The sequence below is a fragment of the Siphateles boraxobius genome, unplaced genomic scaffold (genome assembly GCF_051911475.1).
Source record: "Siphateles boraxobius isolate OS27281-9 unplaced genomic scaffold, OSU_SipBor_1 25, whole genome shotgun sequence".
Classification (NCBI taxonomy): Eukaryota; Metazoa; Chordata; class Actinopteri; order Cypriniformes; family Leuciscidae; genus Siphateles; species Siphateles boraxobius.
In genome coordinates, this window is record NW_027508866.1 from 20,282,055 (window position 1) to 20,296,107 (window position 14,053).

At 37.0% G+C, this 14,053-nt stretch overlaps 2 protein-coding genes across 2 annotated transcripts in view; both read right to left on the reverse strand.

The window, feature by feature from the left end:
• LOC143750170 (chondroitin sulfate proteoglycan 4-like) overlaps positions 1-14,053 on the reverse strand; it is a 445,241-nt gene that overhangs the window by 393,372 nt on the left and 37,816 nt on the right. The gene's annotated exons all lie outside the window — the stretch shown is intronic.
• arl15b (ADP-ribosylation factor-like 15b) overlaps positions 1-14,053 on the reverse strand; it is a 52,832-nt gene that overhangs the window by 22,530 nt on the left and 16,249 nt on the right. Inside the window, exons 2-3 of the mRNA XM_077243085.1 lie at positions 2,759-2,903; positions 2,466-2,525 (exon numbers count right to left, since the gene is read on the reverse strand). Coding sequence (XP_077099200.1) covers positions 2,466-2,525; positions 2,759-2,903 — 205 coding nt within the window. The remainder of the gene's footprint in view (positions 1-2,465; positions 2,526-2,758; positions 2,904-14,053) is intronic.

The window sequence follows — 14,053 nt, forward strand, 5'->3', positions numbered from 1 at the left end:
TTTTAAAGGCAGATTCAAAGCTGCAGCCCATCACTCTTACGAAAAAAGGAAATGCGGGCCAAGATGGCTCTGGGTTCAGTGAGCGAGTGACATCTGAAACATTTCCTTTGCGTGCCGCATCCAAGCACTGGCGTTTCCTGGGGTTCAATTTACCTTGAAGAGAAAACTATTAGTCATCAAAGAAATGAGTTTGTATCCTTACTGGTCGGGTCCTCATGTAACATCTGTGTCAAATAACATTCATATTCCTCATGCTGTGTCAGATGATGTGTTGCCAATGATTACTTTTCAAAAGATCATATGTGAAATAAGGGTTTCAAATGTTGTTACAGATGTTTCCGTAGATATTCACTAATGGTCAATGCCATAATGCTCAAATTGTTTGCATGGATCTATTAATTTATTAATACTTACAATGACCTGAATGTACTTCATACACTACCAATTAAAGGTTTAGGGCAAGTAAGACTTTTCAGCAAGCACACATTAAGGTGACAGTAATAATAATAATAATAAGTGCTGTTCTTATTCATCAAAGAACCTTGTTTTCGACGCTGATAATAATAAGAAATGTGTGATAAGTATCAAATCATCATTTCAGAATGATTTCTGAAGGATCATGTGACACTGAAGACTGGAGTAATGATGTCCCATGCAAAAGGTTGCAAAAAGGTTCAGGTTTGATCACAGGAATAAATTACATTTTAATGTATATTAAAATAGATCCTTTATATTGCAATAATATTTCACAGTATTACTGCTTTTACTGTATTTTTGATCAAATAAATGGAGCCTTGATGAGAATAACACAGTGTCTACATTGGATGCGAGCAGAGTGACGCGGCGCAACAAAAGACAATACCCATTATAAACACTGATACTGTCTACACTGATGCAGCACGACACGGCACGGCAAATCCCCAGCAGTAAACTGATGTCCCGTTCTATTTCTGATGTAATGCCTGTGCTATTTCTGACATGAAGGACAAACAGATTTGCAATGGTCGCAACAGCTTGCGATGCTTCTGGTGTAGACATGGTGTGAGAGACCTCTTAAATAATCTTACTGACAGCAAAATTTTCAACGGTAGTGATCATGAGGACTGGTTGACTAATTATTAACTAATTTAACTTCCACCAACTTATTCCAAACATGTATGATATGTATATATAATCAAAGAGAGACAACATGATATCATAGAGGGGTGCCCTGCAGAACTTAGTGACTGTGTGTTAAATCACGAATCTCTTAAGGCCCTGATGTACTCTTTTTTTCGAGGTAAAAAGTTGTTTCGAAGTAACATTTTTGGGGACGGGGTCACGTTCACTTTTTTCTCTATCTCTGGTAAGACAGCAATCATGATGATAAGTGTGTTCATTAATTATTAGTTGTTAACAGGGGCACAACGGATTTAGTTGATCCGCACGGACCAGGCCCCATGGTTCGGCACGCATGTGATTCACGGATCAACTGCAAAGTTTAACCATCATAGAGTGAAAGTTTATCACTTGGACGTGTTTTGTCTTGCCAATTTACACTCGAGCACATGAACCCCACACACTTGAAGCGCACACACACACACACACACACACACAGAGAGAGAGAGAGAGGGAGAGAGAGAGAGAGAGAGAGAGAGAGAGAGAGAGAGAGAGAAGGGGCGCATTTCAGACAGCGCTCGAACACTGAAAGTATTCCTCTTTCGCGTTTACATGCGCTTGAAGGGACACATACACACAAAATTATGTCAAAATATCCTTCTCAGCAAGTATTCTCTCGGTTATGTCATAAGTGAACAGTTGAGAAAGAAACAAGATGTGTGTCAGTATATTCGGCCCGTGCATTCGGTCTTAAAGTGACAGCAGCCTAATATTCCTGCTGTTGTCTGTGTCATTAATGTTAATGAAATAAAAAAATACAGCTTTAACCAAGATGAACCTGTATTTAATTTCTACAGAGAACAAATAGTGTTATAGTGAAGAGAGCAGTCAGGAGGAAAATGATGACGACAGCTTGTAGGATATGTGTGTCACCTAAAGTGTGAGTACCAAGCTTTTTCTACTATAAAGCGGCTCTCCAGTGTGTTCATGTTTTTACTCGCGGTTGTCCAACTTCGAGGGAATGAACAGAAGAAGTGAGCCGGAGAAGATTTCCATGTTAAAGAAGGCGGAGTCTCAGAGCCACACCCTCCAATTACATAATCACCACATACCAATGGTAGTTCAGAGGTGTTAACCAGCCAGAGTGAACTTTTACTGAAAGTTCGTTACTCAAAACCATATGGAACAGAATAAATAAAAAATATACATTTTCTAAAAACTTAGCATCTGTGTTTTAAACATTTTAAAAAGATTTTTTCCTTCTCTGTATCGTGGACACTCTTATTTGTCATTGGCCCATATATTAATTGTGATTTTAAAATATAAAAATAAAAGTAGTATTCTCATGAAAAACAGAGAACATTTACCTCCGAGTTCCTTGACATTTAAAATGGCATTCTGGAACGGGACAGCTTTAATGCTAAAACCTGTAAATAAAAGTTGAACAAGATTAACAACCGCGGCCATGAGAATTTCACAAAAACACCTCCATTGCTACACTGACCGAGATTTAATCAAGTACTCTTTAAAAGACTATCACAAGGTAAAATCTGAATACAAAGGGGGTGTGTTTTTAAAGTGTTTGGAAAGGAGGAAATGCAAAGATCTGTGTTTGTGTTTTCAGGACGTGTCTGGTATTGCTCTATGATGGTGGGCTGACCTGTGGTGGGGACGATGTTGTCTGTTGCCTCACTGCAAAGTCTGGAGAGCAGGCTGGTCTTCCCAGAACCCGTCAGACCGATGCAAACCACGTCATATTCTGGTCTGGGAGGGGGAGGTCCTTTACAGCAGAATGTCCTGAAACACTTAAGACGGGACAAAGACGGCAAGACAGGGGAAAAGGGGGAGGAAGGAACGTTAGAAAGGTTACAACAATTTAGATAAAAAGCGTCCCATTCATCTTTGTGTTTATGCGATTTTGGCGACTTGTGATTCTCTGAGAGAAATGCTGTGGGTGTATGCGTGTGTCACTCTAGAAACAGAAACACATCTCAAAGCCATCTGACATCTGTTGACACCATCTGGTTGAGAAAAAGTTACTGCGAAAGAAAAAAACAAGTCTACCGCACAGTGCCTCCATTGAAAACATAAGGGCCGAAAGTCACCACAGCGTTCTGGGACAAGTAAGCACCCCCAATATATTTCCACCAAATTTTTTCTGTAAGCTGCTGTCAGAGCCCTGCGCTTGACGTCATGATACTGAGTGATAAAGCAAATAAAAAACTGGCCAATAAATTTAAACAGAGCCAAAACACACACACACACATAAAGAAGAAAGCCAGTAATACTGCCGATCACATAACTTCTACTACAGTCTATCCAAGGAAGATCAAAGCATGTTTGACATTTCCATTGCACAAGGAGGCGGCGTTGTGTTAGGTTGCGATGGTATGGGTAATATGGCCCCTTTTGAGTAAAAACAAAGCTATTTACAGTCAATTCAATATATTGTATTACATTGGTCTCTTTCTGTTTGCCATATTTTTGGGTTACAAAGTACATTTCACATCTGAAGGTCTTTATCTGGTTGGCTCAGTGTAGCTCTATCTCTTAAAAGAGACTCAAAGCCTCTGTTGCAAAACCCTTCCACTCCCTACACAGCATTCTGACCCAGATGGACCCTCAAAAGTGACTGATTTAGAGAGCTCTACATAGGCCGCAACAAAGCAAGACTTGATTTCAAGGGAGTTTGATTTTAGCATGTTGCTAAGCTAACAGAGTGATAGTCTAAGCATAAATTAGACAGTACAGAAAAAATAATCAATTAAATTAGATTTCTTTGGCATCGCTTTTTCAAGTTCAATATTTACAATCAACAGTTCTCAATTTTTTTTCCCAATGAGCATGTTGCAGTGCATTCTGGGATTGCCTGAAGGAAAAATACCTAACTTTTGGAACAGCTTTTTCATTACGAGTGCACCTATGATGCCTACAATTGCTGTCCAGGTAGCTAAACAACTATTTTTTTATTTTTTTTTAAAAGGGTGCCAATTGCTTTTTAGAAAATGCATTTCATTCATCCGATACTCAAGGGGGCGATACTTATTTTCAAATGTCTTCATCAGGAAGCTGGCTATAGAGTGCAACAAGTGCCCATCCACTTTTTAAGCAGACTTGGCTGCGTCTGAAATCGCATACTTTCTTGAGTAGGTACTTATTTTGAATTTGAGTAATTACTTAAGTTTTCGAGTAAGTAGAAGGTCATCCAGGTACCTTTTTGCCTACTCTTTTATCAGTACTGTGAATTTGGACATCCTGCTTTCGTCACATACTGTTTCTATTCTACTACGCCTATATAGTAGGCAAGTATGCGATTTTGGACACAGCTACTGTTCCAGAATTCAACAAACTTAGATTTGAAGCATAAAAGTGTTTGAAAATCAGACAAATAGCAAAAGTACAAAAATGTGTAATATATATATATATATATATATATATATATATATATATATATATACACACATATATACACAAATACATATACACACAAACACAGTTTGCGATTGTAGGGAGCTGTTACGTCATTCATGGTGCTTCAAGGGAGTGGGCAGGTACTTTGCTTGTTTCGAATCTCTGATTGGTGGAAATTTCTTGCCAGAATCATGGTTAATGTACTTTTATACCAGAAATTGCTGTTAAACATAATTATTTTTAAAAAATAATATAAAATGATGCAGGCTGGCGGGATCAAGAAAAGCACATACCATCGATTAATAACCTTGTAAAAAACCTAAAGTTTTTAAAGGTTGTTAATCTATTTAAGAGAAAATAATTGGAACTTTCACTTTGGGAACCCGACTGTTGCACTCTATAATGATGACAGTTCCTCTAACTTGAGCTAACTTGCTGAGAATGAAATCTATACTTGCACTGCATTATGAATTGAACTCTGACAGATAATAGGACTCAATGTGTGAAATTAAGCCTGCAAGACGTTTCTTAGATGCTACTAACAACAAAAAATCCGGCTTATAGATAAATGAGCGTGAGAAATCTCTGTGAGAAATCTCTTAATGAGAGAGTGAGGAGTGCCATTAGAATAGTGGTTTCCTTTATCACACATAGGATGTGAATATCTGTGCTAAATGCATTAAGTTGCCATGTGACACTCAGTCAGGCTGAGCACAGATAACTTAAAAGAGGGTAAACTGTGACAAATACAGTGAGAAATCACAAGAGCGCATGCATTAGTTTTTTCATTCATACATCATATACCCTAAACATGTGACTTTGAGGAACGGAAGGGTTTGGTGGGGGTTCACTCTAAATTGAATACAGACTGAATTTGGGTGTATGGTTAGCAAATGCTGCCCTCTAGTGAACACACGGGGCTTTACATAAACATAGTAGCCTAGTCGAGGTTTTGCTTGCTTCCAACATAATGGGGTGAAAAAGCATCTGTCTCCCCTAATGGTAACTGAAAAGTAGCCATGTATTACAATTAAACGTTTTTGCAAGCATATCTAATTATTATAAATGTGGTTTCATCGGTTCACATTATTCCAAGAACAAAAATGTTTTTCAGACTGGCGTCACCCATTCTGTTTTTCACAACTTTTCCAACCATCTGATGTACAGTGACCAGCATTCACAATCCAATCAATTCCTAGAGGATAAAATCCAGTCTCGCCCTACATTGTTTTTCCTAATGAATATCCAGCTGCATTCGGAAATACTTCTCTGTTGACAAAACCAAAGCCAAGCAAGCAGGGAAAAAAGCCTAATATTACTAGATTTTTACATGTTCTGAAGGAAAAGTGAGTCTCAGAACTCATCACCATGATCCAAGTATGTTTTGGGCATTGCTTTCTTTCAATGGATTACAAATTACAATGTAAATGTTAAAAAAATGCTAGAAAAGTTTACTTTTTACTTTAACTTACAAGTAATAGTTCATTTAAATCTGCAGCTCTCTTCAAGCAAAATGAACAAGGCACTGTCAAGCTCCAAAAAAAGACAACAACATAAAAAGCACAATAAACATATAAATGTAGTTCATGACCTATATGCTCTTTTATGAGTGTTCTGAAGCCATTGTTTTAGGTGAGCTATCTATGTAATACTAACCATTATTTGTCACCTTGAGTACAACAACTACTGGCCCACTTTCTCTCAGAGAGAGACAAAAACAAAATATATCCATGGGTTCCATGAAACAAAACATATCTTCAAAACTGAAATGCTTATTGTAACAGGAAGCTCTTTAGTAAGTAAATGCTAGAAGCATTTACATCCACAAGATGGCAGCACAAACAGTGTTCAAATGAGTGTTCTTCAATCTTCTGATGATGTGTCAAAATATAACAAATATGAAAATGACTTAAATGACTGAATGACTGTCAAAGTTACAGCAGAAAGAACCTTTGTATGAATACACATGCAGAAATGCTCTATCACCAGACCATCATAGGAAGGAGAAAGAGTAATAAACTTTTATGTAAAACAGGTTGGACCTGTAATTGATGATAGAAGTTTCTAAACAAAGCCAGTAGGTCATACAGTGGCGTGTTTTGAAGTGTTCATGTTCCACAATAGTGAAAAGCTTCTCTGAATCATGGACAAGCAAGGTGCTTTAAATATAGTTTAAATAAAATAAATAAACTGTAATTAAATTGAACATGCCGTTCACTGCATGTGGGTCATTGACAAATAAGGTTTTTTAAAAGTGTAAAAAAAAAATTAATTGAGATAGAATTAATTTTGAAACCATTTTTTAGTTTTACTCAGTGTTAACAATGATATTATGTGTTTTTTACAACCAATTAACACTGCTTATGTCATTTTTTACAAGATGGACAAAATTTGTTACCAAAAAAGTCATTCGGTTTAATCACGAATATCTGAAATTATTAATTTGCAGATAATTATTCATGAAAAAACCTGATTTGACATTGATGCCGAGATAGCATATAGTGTGGACCACGGAAGAAACATAAAATAACATTATCACTGATCTCATAAACGTAATCATTTTATTGGACTACTCTTAACCCTCCTACATATTCAACTAAAACATTGCACAGGGAAATGAGAAAAGGGGAAATGTAGAAAAAAAGCCTTATCTGCTTTATATTTGTATTACTGTAGTTCCATTAGTTATTAAAAACAACATTATTCTATTTAAATATTTACTATACGTATATCGGTTTTACCGAATGACCAAAGCTGGTTATACCGAATGACTATGTCTGCTGCCCTTGACATTATGAATATTTAAGACAATACACAGACAAAAATAAAAGCACATTTTATTTTTAATATAATATTAATGTAAAAAGGTACATCAAACATGAAAACATTTCTGTCAGAACCACTGTCATCAAGTACGATTCACAATTAGTATACAGTTTGGATTGGCGGTATGGTTCTATTCTGGGCAAGAACAAGCATGGATAAGAGCAATAACCCCCCTTAGGGTAAACAGAACAGAACCAACATGAATGTATTGCAAAATTCATGAATTTAATATTTTAATGTACAACATAATTCGAGTATTTAGTCTTGATTCAAAGGGGAATTAGAATGCCAAATCCTGACTGATGAGAAGAGGAGCTGGGGAGGGAGGAGGGTAATTAGCTCCTGAGAAACGCGATAGCTGCTGATAATACTGAAGGAGCTTTTGAATGCTGTGATAGGCGTCGTATTCCTATAGGTAGATGTGGATCAGCTGAGAGTCACTGATGTGAGCTTGACTAACGTGACCTGCCAGAACTGACGCTACGCTTGATTTCATTGTTATTGGAACGAACGTTTACATACAGTACAACTCATATTGTTAATGATATTAATAAAAAAAAAATGTAAGCATTTAATTGTTCTTGGAACAAATGTTTAAATTGTTAAACATTTAAATTAGGTTAGATTAGATTGTTAGATGCTATATATTCATGAAAGTCATCCAGTCTTTCTTTGGAGCATAAACTTGAGGATCGTGAATTTAGAGGTTCTGGCTCACTAATGGTTGTATGCCATTAGCTTCTTTGAAATTAAATGAAATTTTGAAATGAAATGAAATTTTATTTCGAGCAATATAGTGACATATAACAAAGGCAATAAAGAAGCATTTGATTTGATCTATACAAGAAGGTAAATCCACCTTACTTTAACAACATAAATCAATCAATTGCTCGAAACGGGAGTGGGAAGAAGTCAAACTATAGTCTACTAAGTCAAACTATAGTCTACAAACTAATTCCACCTATAGTCATAGGTGGAATTAATAAGATTATGGAATCGTTTTATAAGATTACCTGAAGATAGACTTACTCGGAAAGTTTTTGATTGGGATAAAGCTCACAATTATCCTTGGTCAATGGAGGTCCTTGGAATACTTTCATCAGTAAAAGCACAGTATATATTTACAAATACTTTACAATGTGATATATCTCAGGTCAGGCAGGTTTTGTTTAATTCTTACAAAGAGCAATGACAATGGCAGGTGTTAAATAAGCCTAAATTGAGAAGTTATGTCCACTTTAAAAATGAATATTCCACAGAGCCTTATGTTAAATGCTGGTTAACTAGGTTACAGAGGTCTTTGTGTGCCCAGTTTAGAGCTGGTGTGTTGCCCCTGCAGATTGAGGTGGGGCGCTATAAAGGTGTCCCAGAAGAGGATAGATTATGTGTTTTGTGTGATTTAATGGTGGTTGAGGATGAATGGCATTTTTTGTTTTTTTGTCCTTTATATCATGAATTAAGAATGGGTATGTTTGAGAGAATTCAACATAAAAAGCCTGATTTGTTTTGGATGACGGATGGGGATATGTTGAATTGGCTCTTTGAAAATGAAATTTATAGTTTAGCTAGATATGTGGAAAAGGCGTGGAAACTTAGGCAAAGGAATTTATATCCTGATCTAAATTGACGGTATCTTGACTTTTGTTTGTTTTTATACTGTGAAAATGATGATGATATAGTTTTCTTTTTGATGGTTGTTTTCCTATGTGCTTTGTATGATGGTCATCTTTGTGTATTATGTTTGTTTTATGTCATTAGTGTCTTTTAAGCCTAAGGGCTGGGCATGTAAGTGCAAGACACTTTAATAAATAAATAAAATAAAAAAAATAAAAATAAACTTATTTAGACCCACTATTTAGTCTGTTAAAAACAAAGGTAGCTGCTTCTTTAATTGTAAACGTTATCGTAACCCTCAATTACATATTTATATATACACATATGAAAAAACACAAACATATCTTAATTACACACCATATATTACCGCAGGTAACAATTATAGTAATACCAACAATGGTAATCAGAATACCTACAAGGTAAGATAATACAGCCTATGAATACATGTATACATCACCAGACGATTAAGCCCCACCCTCCTTGTAGTGTGACAAGATCTGTTTATAGAGTGCTTTAAAATGGTGAATGCTTTGACATTGTTTGTGTTCGAGTCCCAGACTATTCTATAGTTTAACCCAGCATCTTTAAAGTAGAAGAATTTGTCTGAAGAAAGAAATCAAGTTGTACTACCTTACATACTTTGGATGTCATATCTTTGTTTTTCTATTATTATTAAGGCCTTTGGACAAAAGAATGACCCATCATGTCATTGACCCACGTATGAATTGCATTTTTAAAGTATTGTTTAGGCTACTTATGAACCAATTAATAAATGGGCATCATGACCCACAAAATAAGACAAAAAGTGGAAGTTGAACTTTAATATTCAATGGCATGTTATAGTCTGAACTCTGAAGTATCACAAGCATATAAACACACTCCCTTTACCCAGTTAATCATGCATAGAGCAAATTACACAACATCAGCAATGGCCTAATCTTTACACTCTGGTGACTAGCTGATACATCACTGATAATCACCATCATCAACAGCAGTACAAAGTAGGGATGTATATTTTCATAACTTCCCATAATCGATTGTTTTTTCACTTAACGATCAATTAATCGATTAATTGTTAACCTTAACCTCTTAAATATGAAGTAGGGGGAGGGGCTACTGAGTTACATCAGGTTAGTTAACCACTTGCTTAACCCACAAAATAGGTGTCGTTGTAAAGCTTAGAAGCCTGGCTTTACAGTGCATATAGGGAATTTGACCATCACTTAACAAGTGCTTTAAATTTGCTGACATATTAAAAGAACTCTATTTTCATAGCGTTAAAAATAACTGTAAAATCATTGTAAAAACAGATAGACTTGTGTCATCGTTGAAAATGTCTCAACTAGCAGAAAACAACAAGCATATTTGTTTCAGTTAGGGGTGCTCGGATCAGGATTTTTGGGGCCGATCACCGATCCCCGATTACTGGTAGCTGTATCACCCGATACCGATCGCCGAATACAGGGTCTATTTGAAGCCTTCTATTTATCATGTGGCATTATTTATCAAACTATATTTAACATCAATGTACATTAAGTATTACAATTAAGATAAGACAACGTATCATGAATTGACACCTGTGTATTTATTTGCAAGCAACATGTCCAGCATATTAACTTAGCAGCCTGTGCTTGGTTATTGGGAACAGCTTAGGGCTTGACAAATACAACTTTCCTGTAGAATATAAAATAAAAAAAGATAAAAGACAGAACATATGAGTCTTTAAATTTAGCTTTAGACTAAACTAAAAACTGCAAAAAAAAAGGCTATAGCCAAAATAATGTTTTGAGTCAGTCAGCCATCAGTTTTTATAATACACTTAAAGCAACACTATGTCGTTTTTGCGGTTTTTGCACTCGGGGTCCCCCTACAGTTGGGAAACAGTATTGTATTCTACTACTGTCGTAAAATCTGTCATGGTTACACCAGGCGATACACGTGTGCTTTTGTTGACAAGCCGATACTGTCTTGAGTTCTCGCGGGCAGACTGCCAGCGTTGCGTATGAAATGTCTTCATCCCAGGTACATTGGCATATATTTCAGCATGTCATATGAATATAATTTCATGGGTTTTATTTTTTTCAAACGTCAAAAGATCGTAGCTCACGTTTACAAGACAGCGTCATTATAGTAGCCTATTGTCTACTGTTTTACATAACGGATATGCTAATTCAATTCAATGTTTGTGTGATAGGTAATAGCCACATATCGTCAATATTATAGTATCAAGCTACCATAGATGAATCTGAAAATTTGAAAATCGATTTGCATTATAGCCAGAGGCAAGACACTTTCACCAGAAAAATAAATACACAAAAATATCAGCCCGCAGACATTAGGATAGTTATCCTGAAAGATTATTTATTATAACCATCGTAAAGTAGCATGTTAGTGTAGCTACTAGATTGATAATTCGCTACTCTACTAGCATTACTTGATTCATGAAGATAAATGGAGGACCAGATAGATTCCGTAACATGGCCAGGCCATGTTATTCAGCCTTTTACATTTCGCGCGATAGTCTCCCAGCTCCCTGACTCCATGATTTATTTATAAATGTATAAACACTTTATAGATGACTGACTGCTGCGCTTGTGACAGGGTGCATGTTACTGAAAGAACGAGCAGAGAGAGCCGGTCGCGCGCGCGAGCACACTCTCACCGTCTTCAAACTGTCTTGCTCTCCCTCCAATAGTGATCCTCGTCCGGTCTTTTAATTTGTCACTCTCCCTTTTTCTTCTTTTAGTCTCCTCTGACAAAACCTTTGCCTTCTTCCTTTTAGTTGTTGCTTCGGTCATGACAACAACATACAGACGGGTATCAAACGCTAGTTGGGCTCTCACGTCAGAATCTGAGGAAGTGGGGGAAGTGACGTATGCCGTAAAGCAGTCGAATTTTGTAGTTTTTTTGTGCTTGGGTTCCTACCCGAAAAGTTTAAAAGCGATACCACCCAATAAAAGCGATACAGACACTGTCAGGCTATGGCAGACGTGTCATTCAACCTATTGTAGGTCGATGTACCATCACAAGGGTCTTGGAAGTATATAATGAAGGTTGAAAAACTACATAGTGTAACTTTAACAGGACCACAGTTAGTTAAGTGCACAGCAAAAAAAGTAAATACAAATAAAAATACTTCTTAAGCATCAATATTTTGGTAATTATTATTATTTAATTTTTTTTGCAAGAACCCTTGCAAAATTATTTAAACACATTAAGAAAGCCACCACTACTGGTCACATCTATGGTTAGATTGATTTGTTTAGATCCAGTGAAGTCTGTCCCACCACTGTTTCTAAGGATCGATATTGTCCCCCACCAATTTTGGTAACATTGAGGCACGCACGGATGTACCTAATACAAATAAATAAAACATCTCCAGTTAACTAGCTGTTAAGAGCATTCATTGAGTTTGCTATTAAATAAGAAATCTAGCGCTAAAATGTATTGTTGTTTTGTTTTTGTTTTTGTTTTGTTTTTTACTCAAGCTGAGCACTCGTTGCCGCGGCGATCAGTTGCATGGATACAGCGTTCTCTGTGGCTCGCCCGCAATCTTCACTCGGACGCGAGCTTCAATCTATCGCCGTTGTAGAAACTCTCTATTCATTCCGGCGAAATCACAAAATAAAAAGCACACAAACGTGTCCCTGCTTGATATATAGTAACCACTGATGAACATATTCAGTTTTGATGAGAGAAAAAAACTATTTGATTGCGGATTAGAACCCGCAACCTCTCTGACACGCTTGGCAAAGGATCTACTGCTAGACCATTTAAGAACTCAAACGTAGTTTGCGGATCGATGGATTTATTTACGGGTTGAATGGAGAGGCTGCACAGTTTGACAAGCGGGCAGCGGCATGGTACACACATTACAGATTGATTGCTAATGAATTGTCTTTTTCACACACCTTGTAGAATTGCCAGACCGGTGAAGCCATTTTTACCAGGGCATAAAAAATTGTCTCGCGAGTTTTGCGTCATCTGATCAGCTTATCTGGATCGGCCTTTATACCGCCGATCACACATCCCAAAGCAATTATCGGCCGATTGTGATCGACGACCGATCAATCGGAGCACCCTTAGTTTCAGTTAGAGACCAAACTAGGCTTATACCAAATATTTGGATGAAAAAGTGCCGCCAACACACGTGTAAAAAGTAAACACATGATGCTTTTGTGCATGTTTTTGTTAGTAACTTTGCGAAACATTAGTAAACCATAGTAGATCACATATCTTTATTTAGAGCAGGTGGTCTTGAACGAGCCCAAACTCAACATAAGATAATACGTAGATCACACATGACATGCTGCTTGGCTAAAGCTATGGGACTTCTGGGATCTGATCGTGCCGCGATCCTGACGCAGTGTTTGCCAACGTCATTTGAAAGTTTAACCATTGGAAACTGGATCTCAGTTGTGGTGAGTGGGTATAGTGGGGACGATGTGTAGAGGCCAATCGGACAATGGTTTTACTGCTGAAGCGCGCTTGGATTGGATCGATCGCTCAGATTGACAGGTCTTGATTTACTGTGCGCCATAGAATAGGATCTAAAGCTGAAACAGCTCTGGAAGATCATCACTCATCCACCAGGATCTTATTACTTGTTCTTTATTCTATGTACTTTTATTGTGGCGTTTACACAAGTAGTTCTTATGTTTAGTAAAATCACTAGTTTGGAGTGTTTTTTGGACCCTTGGTTGATTATGTTTCGAAATAAACAGCTAGCCTACCATGGCTTGAAGACATCAATACAATTAGAATACTTTACGGCATGCTTGCTTTATTTTTCTCGTGTGTCTGCTGCACGTGTTTTGCACATGAGCCGCACGCGCCTCAAAACTACGCACTCTAATGATGACCTTGCTTAATCTTGCTCAGTTTTATTGATTAAATTATAATCAACAATTAATCGTTCATCGATTAATCATTAGCACCGGTAGTACAAAGGGCTAAATACGGAAGGCAAAATGTGGACTAATTCTGGAGTTCTTATCACAATGGGCTGGGTGTTTTCACAAGTTCCACAAGGCCCTAGAGGTATTTTCATCTATAAGGAAACAGCCACCAATGCCACTGATGCCCATCATACTCCACATTGCTG